We start from the raw sequence: 18,049 nt of genomic DNA on the forward strand, positions 1-18,049 counted from the left end.
CCACGAGCGGAAGTCCAGCACCAAGTAACATTGCGTTGTCAATCTCGACACAAGAAATCCGAGGCATCATCATGACAGAACTTTGCTTGTGTTCGGCTTCCCAAGACCGGTGGGCTTTATTTCCCAAACACACACACACTCGCATCAGACCCCCCGCCCCTCAAAATGTGATGAATGATAATGTGATATTTTTATTATTATTATTATTATTTATTTTTTTATAACCTGACTGCAAATGGAAATTAGCACCACAGTTATCATTTGACGTTTGACTTAATGACACAGGTCTTGCAATGGAGTCCCTTGGATGGAGCTAATCACGTGACCAGCCGGTGGGTGTTAAGTGAATCCCAATGGATTCGTTTCTTATTTATTTTGCCCACCTGATCAACCAAATGAAGAATAACCACTTTTGATTCTCTTGATAATCGTGCATCTCTCACTGGAGGTGATCTGGACTCACTTTTCTATCGGGGTGGGGTGGGGGGGGTGCACCCACCTGGAGCTCGGTGGGGTGACCACTTTTTTGGAAGCCCTCCACGCCAGTGAGTATGTCAATCAGGATTACTTGGCCCCACCCCCACCCCCAGCCATAATCCTCCTCCTCCCCACCCCTCCTGCTCCTTTGCAGCCTGCCCTCGGCTCGGCTCGGCTCGGCTCGACGTTCTGCGGGAGGCGCGCGTATAAAAGCGGCGCACGGCGGCTGGCGGAGCGCACACGAGTTTGCTGCTCGGAGGCGGGATGACGCCGGTGACGTCAGGAAGTTCGGACGCCACTTTTTGACGTGCGCCGACACTCTCCGGGCGCAAGGTGCGCATGAGCGAGAGCGGCAGGTGAGACTTCTTCAAGAAAAGTGCACGAGACTTGATTTGGCCGGCATGGAGCTGAGGAGCGCGTGTCGGGTTCTCCTCTTCCCGGTCCAAATGCTCTTGTGCGTGCTGCGCTCGGCGGTGTCGTGGCTGGTGCCGAGCAGACGGAAGCCGCTGACGGACGAGGTGGTGTTGATCACGGGAGGGGGCCGCGGCATCGGACGCCACCTGGCCAAGGAGTTCGCCAAGCAGGGCGCCAGGAAGGTAAACGCAAAGAGTCGCTTGTTGTTGCGTCTGTCTTCACATTTGGAGTTTTACACGAGAGCTGGCTTGGGGTCACGCAGGGGTTGAAGGGCCGACTGCTGGTGCGATTAAAGGGCAGCGGGGCTGACGTGACGCGTGTTGTGGGAAGGGCTGAGGTGGGATTGACATGTTGAGGAGGCCTACTATGAAAAGGCATGTGAGGAGTCATCCAGAGGACGGAGACCTTCTTGGGTCAAACCATCCAATGCAACGGCTGAAATGCAAAAATGGTGGCCGCTGCTTCACTTTAAGCGACACTTCTTTTGAAGAACCACATTTCTGTAGCTCCTGGGCAGGCAGGAAAGTTGAGGCCGATCGGGGATCCTGCTTTGGCCTGTGCAGGGGTACCGAATGACGTGTCCATGGGTTACCTGGAGTTGAATCTAGTTGAGGTTGACTTGGGTTCTGAAACCGATCGTATGGAAAATGATAGCAACTTTAAACCACCAATCGGTGCAAGATATTCACATCCAACTACACAGCTAATTCTTTAGAGTAAATTTTACTCTAAACTGAGTCTATTTGGTCCCACAAGTATTTTTAGTGTGTACGAGAGAATTTGCATATCACATGAAAAAAAAACAACTATTAAAGATTTTTCACTTAGAAATTCTAAGTAAATATTTTTGACTGAATTGTACTAGTTTAAAGTTACACAAGGCTTGAAGAACAAACTCACAACCTTCAGCCTGGGAGATCCACTCTACCACCTGAGCTATGCCACTCCTACTGCTTATATCCAAGAGGAGACCAAAAAACGATGTTTTTGCTTTTGGAGTTACGAAGATTCCAGCTGACGTGAGCGATATACTAACACACGGCAGGCGCTGCGTGGATCAGGGAATACATTGGCTGTCTCCCAACCTGAAATTGTGGGTTTGTTCCTCAACCCTTGAATGACTTTATTCTTCTTCTTTTTTTACTCTCTTCCAAGTGTACATTTTACTCATTTTATGTAGCATGGGACTGAATACGCTCAGTTTAGAGTAAAATTTACTCTAAAGAAGTGTAGATGCCATGTTTAAATTGTTTTGCAAAGTACCTAACCCTCCCAAAGAGCTGCCACTTGGGCCCCCAAAGCTCCAGAGGCCTTAGGGGGTCCCTCATCATCATCATCATCATCATCGTCATCCAGTTTATCTGAATGTTATGCAGCCGAGCGTTAATGAGTTCATATTATTTTGGATTCAATTGGGATTTTGGAAAAACTTATTTAAATTTTTCCAGGGACCCCTAAAACCCCCACCCCCCACCCGGCTTGGAGGGCCGCTGATTGTAATTAGGTGTGCGACACAGGCGGCGCATCACTTTCATTTTTGGTCGGTGGCATCCAAACTGTGGCCTGGACGCTATCAGCTGCCTGTCGTCCGTTTTTTAGCGGCACATACTAAAAATGCCTCAAAATACACTTGATTTAAAAAAAACTGTTGGAAGGGGCGGGGTGAAAAGTGTTGGTGTTGAAAAAGGGGTTGTGACATCAACATCGCCACTGGGTTGTTTGTTTGTTTTTTAATCGTGTCTCAAAAAATTAAATTGAAAAAAAAAAAAAACAACAAAGAAGAAAGCCAGTGAGTTTTTAAAAGTTTTTTTTTCCAGAGTGCAGCTGCACAACAAAAGATGTCGTCCTGCTTTTCAGCGCCTCATTGTTGGGCTGCACCAAAGGTGCGAAGGCATTGAAAACAACACCTGCGCCAATGTGCCCGACAAACTGCCTCCTGCTTGCATAGATGCTAAGAGGAAACAGCGGGGCCATTTTGAATGAGGCTAACCTCTGATGTGAACCGGCGCCAAGCCCCCCCCCCCCCCCCATCCCTCCTTTGTGATTGTCAGGCCAGAATTTCCTTTTTCCTCTGCGCGGACTTCCACGCTGCATGAAAGGCAAACTGCAGAGTTGATGAATGAATCCTCGGAGATGGGACTCCAGAAGGAACTGTTGCAGAACGATGCTCCAAAACAATCAACCGAAGAATTCTTAGGGACGGCTTCCAAAAAAAACTTTGCAGCAGAGGTGTCAAAAGTACTCATACTGTGAACTTAAGTACAATTACAGATACGTGTGTGTAAAAACGAGACCCTCACAAAAAGTAGGGAAACTGATTCAACTGTAAGTGAATCCAACATATGGAAAGACGGAGAATTGTATAAAGTTGTACTCCTTTATGGAATTACAGTAGCCTATAGCCTCGTATAGTCGAGCTAAAATGTTACTGCCCCTCAACAACAAAAATCTAAAGCGTAATTTAGTGCGAGTGCGACAAGCAGTTAGCTAGCTAGCTACTGTGTCTCTACAGCTCAAATGACTTTTGACTCATTCCAACACTGTACATTACCCAATGTTACATGTTGTTAGCGAGCTAGCTAGCATTAGCGCAACGTTTACGCTATAAGAACAATCCATTCCTGTGGCTTTGCTGACAAAGAAAATACTGTACTGTTGGCTAACTAATGATGACAACCATAATAATAAAAACCTCCTATTTTTGTTTTTTCAAATTAGACCATGATTATTATTATTTATTTGTTTTTAACAGCACTAGCATGTACCAATAGCTTTTCATCAATCTTTTAGCCGGCAGCATTAAACTCTTAAAATAAGCCGTAGATGGGAAATATCTAGCATCATCATTATCTCATTCACTGCCATTGACGTCTATAGATGTCAGAATTTTTTTTCAACTATTTTTATTAGTTTAATTTTTTCCCACTTTTGTGGAAAACCTAGATTTTTTTTATTGTACATTTAGAACCGATATAAAATTTGTGATTAATCGTGAGTTAACTAGTGAAAAAAATGCGATTAATTAAGATTAAAGATTGTAAAATAATCTTTTCTTTAAAAAAAAATAAAAATATTTTTAATATGTTTAAGAAAATATTAAAAATCAGGGGCGTCAATTTAAAAAAAAAATTTTTTTAATCGTAATCAATCGCATGACTTCACTAGTTAACTCACGATTAATCACAAAATTTATATCTGTTCTAAATGTACAAGCAAACAAATTTCTAGGTTTTCATACTCTTGTTAACAGAACTGGAAAAAATAAATGTCAAACTAATAGAAATAGTGCAAATGAATTTTTGACGTCTATAGCCGTCAATGGCAGTGAATGAGTTATTAATGCTCCCTTTTTCCCCCCCAATTTATAAGACCCCAAGTCTCAATCAATCAAGATCTCAACTGCAGTTGATTTGACATTCAGTCGTCAAATACAAAGATTGTAAAATTAAGAATTCACTTTTGACAGCATGAGTAGAACGTACATATCACTTTACAAATTTATGGACTAACAGAAAGGAAGTAACCTACGGATGCCTTCTTGGTCCAGTAACAAACTATTTCTACTCCATTGCTTGCCACCATTGCCTATAAATGTGCAATTCAACATGGTGGAGCCGCTGTGCTGACAACAGGTTTGTGTGTGTGTGTTTTGTCCCGGAGGCGGGAAGCGCACCACTCCCAGCTGGGTATTGCCCCGCAACTGACCTTGCTGTCTCTGCAGTAATTAGACAGCGGCAGGCGACTGCCTCCTGAACTCCCACTGCCCCCTCGGTGTGTGCCGCCTCTCGATCCTCTCTAGCCCTTCAGTGTGGCGGGTGTGAAATTGAAAGGTGGTGGTGGTGGGGGAGGGGGGGGTTATCAGACATCGGAGTGTAACGTGAGTGTCGTCGAGTTGTGGCAAAGCGAATTGCGCTCCCTCGAGGTTTTGTTTCAAGCTGCGCAGCTTTGGCTCGCTCACCTGAGCGATTGGTTGTTCGTCACAATTTACAAGAGATAAAGCGTTAGTGATCGGTCACAAGATGCACAACGGTTTGACCCACGAAACAACCAATATGGTTCAGTTAGAATTGTTATTTCAACGGACTACTTTTTGACATGATGACACCAGTGAGAGGTTTCAAACCCGATGTTGTCAGTCACTGAGATGAAAGTGTCGCAGACTAATTTTACATGTAGTCAATATTCGGGTCAAAGTCAATATTCCGGTTCCTAAAACATTCGGGATAACCCGTTTACATGCGTGAGAAGATTACTTGGTTACTCCCACATACATATTGCAATCTAAACTGTGACCACAAAGTCAATACGCAAATAGACATTTCTACTTTTAACTTTCTACGGTCAATGCGATAAATCGTCATACGTGACCTTAACTGCGCCCGTGCCTCATCCTTAACACCTTTTTGTTTTCATGAATTTCCCACAGTAATCACGCCATTTTAAAGTCATTTTAGGTTGTGTTGTTGTTGTTACCTCCAGCATCGGACGTCTAACTAGCAGGTTTAAGTTTGAATTAGCTCCGCTCTGCCCAAACATGAAATATTGGTTCCGCCGTCTTCCGGGTTACTGTACAAATTACTGTACAAAGTATTTTGATGTAAATATCGACTTTAACGGTGAAATCCGACTTAAGTCGGGTTACATCGCCAGCGTAGGAACTTAACTCCGCCGTAACTTGAGGACTCCCTGTAAATAAATTCTTTTCATGTCACTCACCACACTAATAAAGCAGTCCGTTTCCTTCCAGTGTAATTCTGTCTTGCGTCGCCTTGTTTTGCTCTTTTTGTTTACTCTTTAAACTTTGTTTAATCGCCATAGAGACAGAAAACGACGTGGAAATGCTGAGGAGAAATCAAAGTATTTAAGTTTAGCTTGTGGCAATGTAAGATGGCCGCCGCACATACAAGTATGTTCACAGAGCATACGTAGAACACAAACCAAAGACCCGTTCAAAGGAAGTACCCCGATACGCGTTTATATGACCGAAAATTCGGCTTATAAAAGGGGGTAACCCTCGGGGTCTTATTTGGGTTTTGTAAATAAGAGTATTCAAGTTCTTCTGCGAGTTTGCAAGATTTTTCAAAACTCAAATCTTACCAATATTCAGGTTTTGAAAGGATTATTGACCGCACAAAAACATAGTCAGAGTATCATCGGAAGGTTACAACAAAGCTGTAAAGAGTCACAGAAAGGCAAAGAAATGAACTTGATAGTTCTGGTTTAATCACCTGTTGTGGATTTTGCTGTTCAGCTCCTCGTTAGTGAACAGCGAAATGTGCTGACATTGAACAGTTGGACAAAACTGTAAATTAAGTTCCGCTTTACTTTAATGCAGTTTAGATGCATCCTAAAATGTCACCCCAAGGGCCAATACTGCATACCAAACCTTTTGTAAGTAGCATGTAAGGCCAATGGATTAAAATGGCAAATTCATATTAAATTCTAAAGTTATACGTACGCTGGTTTTATTTTTCTGAAGAAATGTTCAGATAAAAGACAATATGACATCAATAGCTACAGTCCTTGCATTCAAATTCTGCCCCTTTTACAGATCCAGATGGAAAGAAACAACTTGGTTGTTGCTCCAAGGGAGGGAAATAATGATTTATTGGTCTCAGTATGTCCCCTTTAGACTCTTAGTACAGTTTTTTTTTTCCAATTCCATTTCATGGAATATGTAAATGAGCGAGGTCACGGAAAACTGCAAGCATGCTGTCCAAGGATTTTGGACAGTGTTACAAACGGCAGATGTTGAAGCCGGATCACATTTTTCCTAACCGTCTGCTTACATTTCAGTTGGACTCAATTTTCTCAAGTCGATTTTCCTCTCCTGATTGAGAGGCGGGTGTTACAGGGGTTAATTAAAACTGTTTTCTTACTGTTTCCTTTCAATTTTGCTAATCCTTGTTTGCTTCGAGCTTCTTGTGTGTTGTGATAAACCTTAATGAATCAAGCGTGCTTTTTTTTTTTTTTTAAACAGGTGAGCATGGTTCGAGGGCTGACATCTAATGAGATTTTTTGGGGAGGAGGTGTGGGGGTTCTTTGTCAGCGTTGTTTGCAAGAATCCAATCCCATTAAAAGCTCTCACTTATTCATCAGGACGTGTCTGCTTTGAGCTTATCTCTCATGGCCCGGCAAACAAAAAAACCAATCAACTCTAATAAGTTAGCAGAGGCTCATAGCTGGTGGTGTCAAATTTCCGTGTTTGCTTAGCCTCTGACTGTCGCCCGTTGCCAATCAGCAACATTAATGGCCACCCATGCTAACATGCAAAGGCCCACACTGCACTTTTTACTGTAACGGTCTTACGGTCTTTTCGAAAGCGCCTTTTGAAAGCCAATAAACTGTAACTAGCAAGTTTCATTTGAACTTCTGAAATAAAAGTATACCATCCCTTCTAGTTTTAGGGCCACGTACAAATATATATATTTTTAGAGGGGGGTTAATATTCTAAGACAAAAAGTCCAAAGATTTGCCACTTTCTAAAGTCGCAAATTTGCGAGGGAAAACAATTGTAACTTTGCAACTTTTTAAAGTGGCAAATTTGTAAGGAAAAAAATCTCAGAAACTTACGAGAAATAAACGTAGCGTACTACTCGGATGTTTGCGCCAATACTTTTCGGTGGGGTTTTCAAATAAGGAGATAGTAATTGCTTTAGCCAAAATCATATGATGTCACGCATTCGCACTTTCAAGCGTTGGGGACAGCCAGCGACGAAGATGCCTCGATTTGCGAAGGTCCACACCCTGAGGATCAAGCATCAAAGTTCATTTGTTAAAATAAATATTGTACATTTATGTTTGCAAAATTATTATTTAGACATTCAGACAATTTGTTATTTTCTTGTACAAGCAGCTAAGTTGATGTGTCGAATCTGCTGTTTTTTACTTACATTTACTATGCTAGCTTCTGATTGGATAGTGTTTGTCAGCTGATAAGGAATCAGGAAGTGTTGTTGCTCTAGCTGCCGTGTAGGACGAGTAAAGTTTAAATCAAGAATGAATCAATCTCCAGCCTGCCTTTTCATTTTATAAACAGTGTCCCATTAACCACCAATGAATACCCCCCCCCCCCCCCCCATCTGAAAAAAATTATAATACATGGCCTTAATACGCCGTCATACTTCAGAATTCCTCTTAGGATAAGTGGCAGTAAAACAGGCCAAAATGTGGCTCATGCAACGCCATTCAAGCAATGTTGACCCAGTCTCACCTCATTTGCCTTCCAAGAGTGAGAAAATCCGTCCATCCACTTTTTTAACTGCTTGTACTCACAAAGGTTGCGGGGGGTTGCGGGGAGATACGCTGATGCCTATCTCAGGTGACGACGGGCAGTAGGCGGGGTTACACCCTGAACTGGTTGCCAGCCAATCGCAGGGCACACAGAGACGAACAACCATCCACACTCACAATCACACCTATGGACAACTTTGGAGGGTTCGATTAACCTGACATGCCTTTGGAATGTGGGCGGAACATGCAAACTCCACCCAGGAAGGCCAAAGCCCGGACTCGATCTCACGTCCTCTGCACTGGGAGGCGGACGTGCTAACCAGTCAACCACCGTGCCGCCCAGAGTGAGAAAATAACAATAAAAACTCAAATGTAAAAATCCAGACTAGCAATGGGCCAGCATGGTCCGAGCCACTGGTGCTCACCTCCCGCAGACCCCCCACCCCCCCCCCACCAGATATTAGCCCGAGTCGCGGGCAAGCGGCCAAATCGCACACTTGCGCCCTCAGCACTTTGCGCACGTTTTCAGAGTTCCTGAGCAGAAATGACAGGGCTCGTCTGCTCAAAAGGCCGTGTAATCTCTTTGAGAATTTGTGTTTGGAGCGATGAGGAGGGCTCAGACCCTGATTTCATTACCTTTCCCTGACCCCGGAGACTGACAGATCTAATTGCCCAATCACTAGTACCCCCCCCCCCCAGCCTCGCACCCCCATGGCCCACCCCACCTCGCCGCTACCCAACCCCGTGTTCCCTGCTCAGATGGCTGGCCCTTCATTTGGTCTTGTGGCAGATGAAGAGACCGTCCGTTCACACGGCAGCGACGGCTCGCACCCCCGCCACACGTGTACGCACACACACAAGCCTTTAATCTGGCTCACAACTACTTGTTGGAGTGAAAATGGCCTCTCCGTTCTCTCAATGAAAAAGAGCGTTGCTTATCTGCGCAGCTCGATGCGTTCTCGCTGCCAGAAATATTGTGCAAGGCGCACACAGTGTTTTGTTGGCTACGGCGGAAGACTGAATTACGTGTTTGCTTTGTTTTTCACACCAATGATGGGGTGTAGAAGGCCGTACCTTCAGATTACTTGCAGGTTTTTGGGTTTTTTTTGTTCCAGCATTGTCTCATTTGTATGAATTTACACTTGTGTTACATGATTTTAAGAAGTCCTATATTTGGGAGTCTACACATAAGATTCTGCGTTTCTAGAGAGCCAGTGGACCGAGTTGTACCACATCTTCCTTTATAGTTCTGAGATCCAGGATAGGTGATAGAACCTGTTCCAGAAATGGCTTTCTTTGCGACTCTGACTCAAACAAGCTCCCCTATTCCTGGTCCTTGAGGGCCTGAGTTCTCCAGGTTTGAGATGTTTCTGTCCTCCAACAACACGCCTGATTCTAAAGATCAGGATCGTTATCGGGTTTCGGCAGAGCTCGCTAATGAGCTAATTATATGAATCGGGTATGTTGGAGGATAGAAACATCTCAAACTTGCAGGACTCCAGCCCTCAAGGACCAGAATTGGGGAATCCTTGGGCTAAAAAGTTAGGATGTCAAGACCTATCTACAGTATGTTTGGTGATGTGTCTGGCTAGGGGTTTGTCATCCTTGAGGGCCTGAGTTCTCCAGGTTTGAGATGTTTCTGTCCTCCAACAACACGCCTGATTCTAAAGATCAGGATCGTTATCGGGTTTCTGCAGAGCTCGCTAATGAGCTGATGATATGAATCGGGTATGTTGGAGGATAGAAACATCTCAAACTTGCAGGACTCCAGCCCTCAAGGACCAGAATTGGGGAATCCTTGGGCTAAAAAGTTAGGATGTCAAGACCTATCTACAGTATGTTTGGTGATGTGTCTGGCTAGGGGTTTGTCATCCTTGAGGGCCTGAGTTCTCCAGGTTTGAGATGTTTCTGTCCTCCAACAACACGCCTGATTCTAAAGATCAGGATCGTTATCGGGTTTCTGCAGAGCTCGCTAATGAGCTGATTCTATGAATCGGGTATGTTGGAGGATAGAAACATCTCAAACTTGCAGGACTCCAGCCCTCAAGGACCGGAATTGGGGAATCCTTGGTCTAAAAAGTTAGGATGTCAAGACCTATCTGTTTTTGGTGATGTGTCTGGCTAGGGGTTTGTATCTCTCCGCAACTGTATTTGATTTCTGTAGGTATTTTATACGGTTTCTGATATGTGCGGAGCAAAACTATTCAAGAACGGTTCTATTTGAAAGTGGAACCATTCAGTGGAATTCTGATTGGAAACGAACACATACAAGTGGATCTGCTGCGCTATTGGACGATGGGGGCTTGGTGAAGAACTGGTGTCTCTACGAGTTAAAACACAATCTATGGTCATCATTTTCTTGGCAACCCTCTAACTCCGCCCATGTCTGTCATGTTACCAACATGTGTACTAATTGGTCTCCGAGTAGAGGGGGGCGACCAGTGGCTCACACGACTGTGGTGTGAACTTGATAAGCTATGAATGTTTGGTTTGGAAATGTCCAAATCTTGTGTATATAGCATCTTCATTGTCGCCATTTTATGTCTAAAGCCGTCCCTTTTTGCGGCAGGTGATCCTGTGGGGCCGCACGGAGAAGTGCCTCAAAGAAAGTGCGGCAGAGATCTCTCTGGCGGGAACAGAGTGCCACTACTTCCTTTGCGACGTGGCCAATCGGGAGGAGGTTTACAAGCAAGCCAAGGTTGTTCGAGAAAAGGTATTCAAACTCTGCGAAATCCTTCCCTGCGATTCCTCCGAGCGTGCATGTTGGCTCCGAGCCGCTTCGTCTCTCCCATCTGGCATATAGATTTACACTTCAACTGAAATCTCAAAATAAGAGCGGAGAATGTTGACGACAGCTCTGGTGCAGCAAAATGCATTATCTCATGGAAGCAGACATGCAGCGCGTTTGCCAACGTTTTGTCTTTTTCTCTCTCTGCGTGTTTTGCTCTCAGGTGGGAGATGTTACGATATTAGTGAACAACGCAGCTGTGGTCCACGGCAAAAGTCTGATGGATAGTGACGACGATGCCTTGCTCAAATCACAGCACATCAACACCTTGGGACAGTTTTGGGTAAGAACTATTATCACGGAGTCATTTTGTTTGTGTCTTTCGTCTTCTTGTCGGACGATCCCCAGCCTTTGCGCCAAAGCTGGAAATTCTTCTTCTTTAGCTTATCCCAAAATGATCCATTAGCAATCTCTGTCGTCAGCTTCTAATGAGAGGCGGGACAACAAAATACTCTTCTACTAGATCGTAAAAGATACAGTTCACTTGTGTATCCACCTGTTGCCATCGTAGCATTAGCTATTAGTAGAAGTAAATGGAAAAAATATCGGCCTCAAATAAAAACTAAATATCAAAATTTATAGAAACATGGTCTACGTATATAGAATTTTTTAACCTAATTCTGGTTACTTAATTCTGTCTGTTAGCGAGAGCCACTACATCGTGATAACTTACATTGATGTTTCTGCATTTAGCAATTTATTATTATATTATATTATTAGTATGGGATTTTTTTTAATGGGCTTTAGGTGAACTGATGAATACACACACGCTCGCACACACGCACACACACACGCACATACACATACTCACCCACATACAAAAAAAAAAAAAAATATATATATATATATATGTGTGTATATGTATATATATTAAAAAAAAAACATTTATTAAATTTTTTTTAATTTATTTGTTTTTTTAAAAAAAAGGAGAGCAATGATGATGTCAAATCGAATGAACAATACTGAGCTCTCCTAAAAAAAAAAAAAGCTATTAGTAGAAGTACTGTAGTTGTAGCTGTAGTATCAGAAGTACAGTAGCTTTAGCACTAGTGGTAATCTAAACGGTAGTTGTAGTGTAAGCAGTCACATTAGTAGTAGTAGTAGTATAAATCCTAATTAAGCGTTGCATTAGCTCTATCAGTAGTAGCCCAACATTGTTAGCATAATTAGCAGTAGCAGTCGTACAGTATATCTTGCTTTATAGTATAAAATTAAAAACATAAGTATTAAGTCTTTTGTGGCTAGACTTGTGCTTTAGGTAAAAGCAAGGACAAAATTCATGAAGCTAACGATTTTAAAGTAAGAAAATCCCAAGATCGAAAGGATATAAAAGGCTCAACATGAGGCTTTCAGAATACCTCTTGAAGAACCTTCCAACAATTCCATTTTGACAAGTTCAGAGGTGCACGTTAAGTGGAATGTTTCTGACGACTTCGTTTCCCGAAACATTTGGAGGAGGCCTGTGGAAGTCATGGCATCATTATTCTAAATGGAGATCATAAGACCAAAATATGCAGACGGAAATTCAATTATCCCCTAAATGGAAATGGGAAAATAATCTGTGGCTTGACTCTTGGCCAGTTCTCGGCTATATTTCATTCCCTTCTTTGTTTTATAACAACTCTTACAACCCTCCCTCCATTCTTTTGTCAGACCACAAAGGCCTTTCTGCCTCGGATGCTGGAGCTCCAGCACGGTCACGTCGTGTGCATCAACTCCATCCTGTCCCAGTCGCCGATTCCCGGCGCCATCGACTACTGCACCTCCAAGGCCTCGTCGCTGGCCTTCATGGAGAGCTTGACGCTGGGCCTGCTGGAATGTCCCGGCGTTGGCTGCACCACGGTTCTTCCCTTCCACACCAACACCGAAATGTTCCAGGGCATGAGGGTCAGGTGGGAAGCGCTCTCCTTTGTACTAACCCTGCTAATTTGGACCTTTTTTTTTTTTTTTCAACCATCTTGATATATATAAATACCGTGGTGGTTGGTTATCGACTAAAGGCCAGGGTATGGTACACAAAAGCTAAGACTCAAACTGAATGAGGTTTCAGTACATCTTCGTTTGGTTGCCAGTCACAAGAAGCGCTCATCGTAATTGTCCACTGCATCATTTTGATTTAAGACCCTGTTCCCATCAAGCAGTTTGGTACGGTACAGGACACATTTGTCAGTAGTTTGCCCGGATAGAGTCCCAAAATATAGAAGGGCCTTGTCTTCACATTTGATGTTAGCTCTTTGACTGCCAGACGTTTTCAGAAAAGGGATGTCGCCAGTGCCAGCCGATTTAAGCATTTCGACTGATCTTTCAAGGTCCACAGAAAATTATGTGTTTGGACTATGGAAACACACATACTACCAAATGAAAGATTGATCTCTCATCTTTCATCAGAAAAAAAAGTTTGTTTCTACCTTATTCCGTTTCTGAGTAATCAACAATAGAAAATGGTTAGTTTCACCTCTGTTTTGAAACAAACGTCTTTTAACGTCTTTGGCACTCCTCCATAGGATTTTACTAAACGTTATTTAACGTTTTTGGCAGTCAAAGAGTTAAAGTAGTGCTCCGAAATAGGAATTTGATATTGACTTAGGGACTTAGGGGATTGAACCCTGGTCCACCAAGTGGGTCAGATAACTTTGGTAGCCTAGGCATTTCTCAGGTTTTGGTTAAAAAAAAAAAAAGTAATTCCCAGGCCCCAAAACCCCAAAATACCACCTATAAAGTGTCCAATTGGTCGCCATGTCCTCCTAATCGCGTTGTCATTTCGTTCCTAGATTCCCTCAGCTGTTTCCACCCCTTAAACCGGAGGTGGTCGCCCAAAAGACTGTGGAGGCGGTCCGTGCAGATGTGGCTTTTCTCTACCTGCCTTGGACCATGCATGCGCTCGTCGTTCTCAAAAGGTGTGCTCGGGTCCAAATGTGATTTCCCACCATCACCCCCCATTTCTTCAAGTTACTAATATTCTTTCCATGACCTTTCTCAACTTTCCAGCTTCATGCCACAAGTTGCACTTGAAGAAATCCACAAGTTTTCGGGGAGTTATACCTGCATGAACACATTCAAAGGGCGGACATGAGCCTCGACGCGGGTTCAAGGGGCCCTCGCTACCTCTGAGTTGAAATAGGGAACTATGGACCTACTGGTACTTGGAGGAGGAGGAGGAGACGCCGTCGCAGAGGGACGTTTGCATCTGCAGGGTGAAATATGTGATAAAGGACTGAAGGTTCGAACGTCTAGGAAAGTGTGTTCCTGCACGTGTTTGTATATAATGTACAGAGATGCCTTCTTAGAATCCATGTATAGGTCTGAACCTGTGCCCCTTGTTTTAGTTTGATTTGATTTGAACTTTTTAATTTGCATAAAATCAAGATAATAAAAAGCAGTTCTAGAGATGCGCTTTTTTTTTCGTGCCTGGATTTTGACGCCTGTAGCGGCGTGATAGCACTCTTTAGATTGATGCCGGGCGTTTGTTCAGTGACCGTGACAGGATATTGTCAAAGACATAAAACAAGGGAGTCGGTGGCTGTTATCTACTGTTCAACTTGGGCGGAATTCTCCCGGAACATGATGAGCACGTCGATCAGGGCCTTGTCATTACGTTTCTGGGATGATCGATGACGTATTGGGTCAGACTCGGTGTGGTCTTCTGCCGCCACGTCTCAACTCCATCTCATGTAATCCCATAAAATGGCCATTAATGCTCTTTTATGGGGGACAAAAAGTCAATGTCGCACATGAAATGGATGGCACGCTACCTGTGAGTCAGCACAAGTGCGATGCCTTCGTTGGGCTTCGTCTGACATTCATATCACGACAGCGGACAGTTGATTTAATACATATTTATCAGGGCTTGTCAGAGTGGATCAATCGATGGAGTGTGAGGTTGACATATTGGTCTTGCGGATGCGATTTGGGACTGTCTGAAATACTTTTACATGTCGTTCATTGAGAATCATTTTTGGGAGAAATTGGATCTCATGTTTTGAGAGTTACCCTAAATCTGATTAGAACCATTTTTGATTCTAAGGTAGCCTTAATATATTGTGATCATGATTTAGACTGAAAACTTTTACGGAAGAGGATTAGGGCCAATGAAGAGAAAAAAAAGTTTGCCAGGATTCTCACTTCATTCTCAGAATTTTCACTTTAAAGTGAGAATTCTGACTTAAATCTCGGAATTCTGACTTTAACTCTTTCACTGCCAGACGTTTTCAGAAACGGGTTGTCCCCACTGCCGGCCGATTTAAGCATTTTGAGTGATCTTTCAAGGTCCACAGAAAATGTTGTGTTTGGACTATGGAAACACACATACTACCAAATGAAAGATTGGACTCTCAGCTTTCATCAGAAATCAGAAATCAAAAATCAGCTTTTGGTCTTTGAAAAAAACGTCTCGTGCGTGAGCTCCTCGCGACCGGCCGCCATTTTTCCTTTGTCTTCCATTCTCATCTCCTGCTCGACGCTCTAGCTCCGCCTCTACTGACGCCCACCCGATCTTGTCAAAAGAGAGTCATCGCTGCCCTCTAGGGGTGAAAAATAGTCATTAGGCACAACAGACAGACTGGAAACTTTCACCAGACATGCGGAAGGGTTTCCTCTACCCGTTTCAAAAAAAATAAAAAATAAATCATTGGATAACGTCTTTTGACGTCATTGGCAGTGATCCGTAGGTTTTTACTTGACGTCTTTAAACGTCAGTGGCAGTGAAAGAGTTAAGTGAGAATTGTGTCAAAATGTCATTAAAGTGAGAATTCTGAGGAAAAAGTGAGAATTCTCACTTTAAAGTCAGAATTCTGAGAATAAAGTGAGAATCTTGACAAATTTTTTTCTCTCTCTTCACTGGCTCGAATACTCTTCCGTCGATTTTAGACTCAGCGATATAAGTTGAAACAGGAGACGAATAAAGACATTTATTTAAACGCTTTTTTTTTTTACATGCACCATATATTACGGGAAATTGATAATTTCATGATTGGTGGGCCGGATTATAGAACTGAGCGGGCCGTATATTGTCCACGGGCCATAGTTTGCCCACCTATTGCACACAAACGAAAGTAACTAACAATCCCAACCCGAGTGCACCTCTCCGTCGAGCTGCACATTGCGATCGGTAGGTGACCCCCACTGAGTGAAGAGGGGCGGGGCTTAGAGGACCTCCTCCGCGGCGGGGCCTGTTTCTCATTGTCAGGCCGAGCTGTTGCGAAAGCGCAGCGAGGACGAAAGCAGCTCTTTGGGATGGAAATAGGTCGGCGAGGCACGTCGCTCGCGTACGCTGGAAGAGGAGAACTCAAATGGTTTTGAAATCTCCCGGGGCAGGTTCAGTGCAAGGTTAGCCAAATACTGAATAAATCAAAGCGGGCTTGGAAGGTCCTTTTCCCCGCTGAAGGCCTTCAGCGCCAGGGTGACTGACCCGGCGCAGGTGGAAGCAGAGTTTTTTTTTGGGGGGGGGGTTCTTTTTAGGGAGTCGGGGGTGGGGGGGGGGGGTTATTTCATTGCGGTCTCAGCTGTGATCAGATGCCACAATGTTTATGCTTGGCATTTCACTTTTTATTCAAACTGCCTGCACACATGTGATGCCAAGTCAGAATTCATTTTTGTTCCTCCTATTAAAAGGGCCAAGATTTGAGTAAAGCAGACATGCAGCCCTTGACCACATGCTTGCCATAATATGTGCTCAAATCAAACACTCATTTAGCACGCGGGGCTAATTATTGCACTTTAATGTAATTGTGCCGCTCCCAGCTGGTAAAAAAAAAGTCAGATTTCCATAAATGTCAGATTTGGTATTTCAAACACAGCATCTAACAAAAGTAGATACAGAGCTCACATTATTGTCAACAATGTGAATGTCGGTTTTCCGTCAGGGTTCGTTCAAGGTCGCCAAGATGTTCTCCAGACGTTCACAGTTTTAAAGCGTTTTTGTTGTGGCTAAGAAATGTTGAACATTTTACAATTTTACTACCTTACATTGGGCTACATGTCCAAACAAAAGGGAGTAGAACCCTTGGTGAAAATGTCCAATTTGGGCCCAATGGCCTCTTTGCACAAATCCACTACTTCCTGAACTCAGTACCACTCCTTCATTTCCTGTCTTTCATGATTGGACAAACTGATGAATACAGGTGTGCCTGACCTCAGTAACGACAATCGCCCGACACACCTGGATTCATCAGTTTGTCCAATCATGAAGGAGTGGCATCGAGTTCAGGAAGTAGCGGATTTGTGCAAAGAGCCCCATTGGCCATCGTCCTTTTCTGGTGTCATGTGACTCGTTAGTTGTTACAAGGCCTCAGGTGTGAATGGTGAGCGGGTGTCTTCAAGTTGCTCATCTCGTGGCACTCGTTTGAAAAAGGCCAAGACACAAGTTAGTGAGAGATGAAGCGCCTGACTGCAAACGTGCTATTTGATCTCAAAGGAATGCTACCCTTTTATACTTGAAAGTTTCCTGCGCGCTCCCCACGCTTTTTTTGTTTGACTTTTAATCCTACTTTGAGGAAGGAGGAATGTTGCATTATTATTATTATTATTCAACGGCAAATCTGGAGTTTGCTTGGCTTTGGGATGTGGAATGTGTGTCAAGAGCTGAAGGCTTAATAATGCAAGGATTTGAAAACCTGGACCGAATTTTAAATTTTCTGCACATTTCTACTTACTTACGTGACAACTAGGGGTGTCAGGTGATTACAATTTTTAATTGTAATTTCATAAATTCAATAGTTAACTCACGATTAATCGCAAATTTTATATCTGTTCTAAATGTACAATAAAATCTACAATAAAACGTATTATACTCTTGTTAATGTAAGAGTGGAAAAAATATAAAACTAATAGAAATATGGCTACATCTTTTAGTCATTGATACAGTTATTTCGTAATAATTTGTAAAATTGAGTTCAAATGAGAGTGTGATATTGATTTGTGTTGGGGTCATTTTTCTGCCACTAGATGGCATAATTGCATTTGTACGACGGTGACAGCACAGTGCATTTTTCTTTTCATATTAAGAGATCTCTATACTTTAACATGAAGTAACTTGTGAAATTCTGCCGTTTTAAAATTGTAAATACAACTTGACCCCGGTCTCCCACACATTATTATTAAATCTATTACTGCTAAATTTTGACGTGGACGTGTCTGCTG

The 18,049-nt window shown here is 43.2% G+C and overlaps 1 protein-coding gene across 2 annotated transcripts; it reads left to right on the forward strand.

Moving 5' to 3' along the window:
- The first annotated feature begins 631 nt into the window (after window positions 1-631).
- dhrs3b (dehydrogenase/reductase (SDR family) member 3b) lies at window positions 632-14,299 on the forward strand. Of its 2 annotated transcripts, XM_077573560.1 has the most exons (7): window positions 663-833; window positions 974-1,073; window positions 10,694-10,837; window positions 11,076-11,195; window positions 12,566-12,804; window positions 13,684-13,809; window positions 13,901-14,299. In XM_077573560.1, the coding sequence occupies exons 1-7, from the start codon at window positions 817-819 to the stop codon at window positions 13,983-13,985; spliced, it is 831 nt and encodes a 276-aa protein (XP_077429686.1). In that variant the 5' UTR covers window positions 663-816; the 3' UTR covers window positions 13,986-14,299. The 2 variants fall into 2 exon arrangements, with proteins under 2 accessions (XP_077429687.1, XP_077429686.1); XM_077573561.1 differs by having other exon boundaries at window positions 632-1,073.
- Window positions 14,300-18,049: the final 3,750 nt, after the last annotated feature.

This window comes from Vanacampus margaritifer, chromosome 8, assembly GCF_051991255.1.
Source record: "Vanacampus margaritifer isolate UIUO_Vmar chromosome 8, RoL_Vmar_1.0, whole genome shotgun sequence".
NCBI lineage: Eukaryota > Metazoa > Chordata > Actinopteri > Syngnathiformes > Syngnathidae > Vanacampus > Vanacampus margaritifer.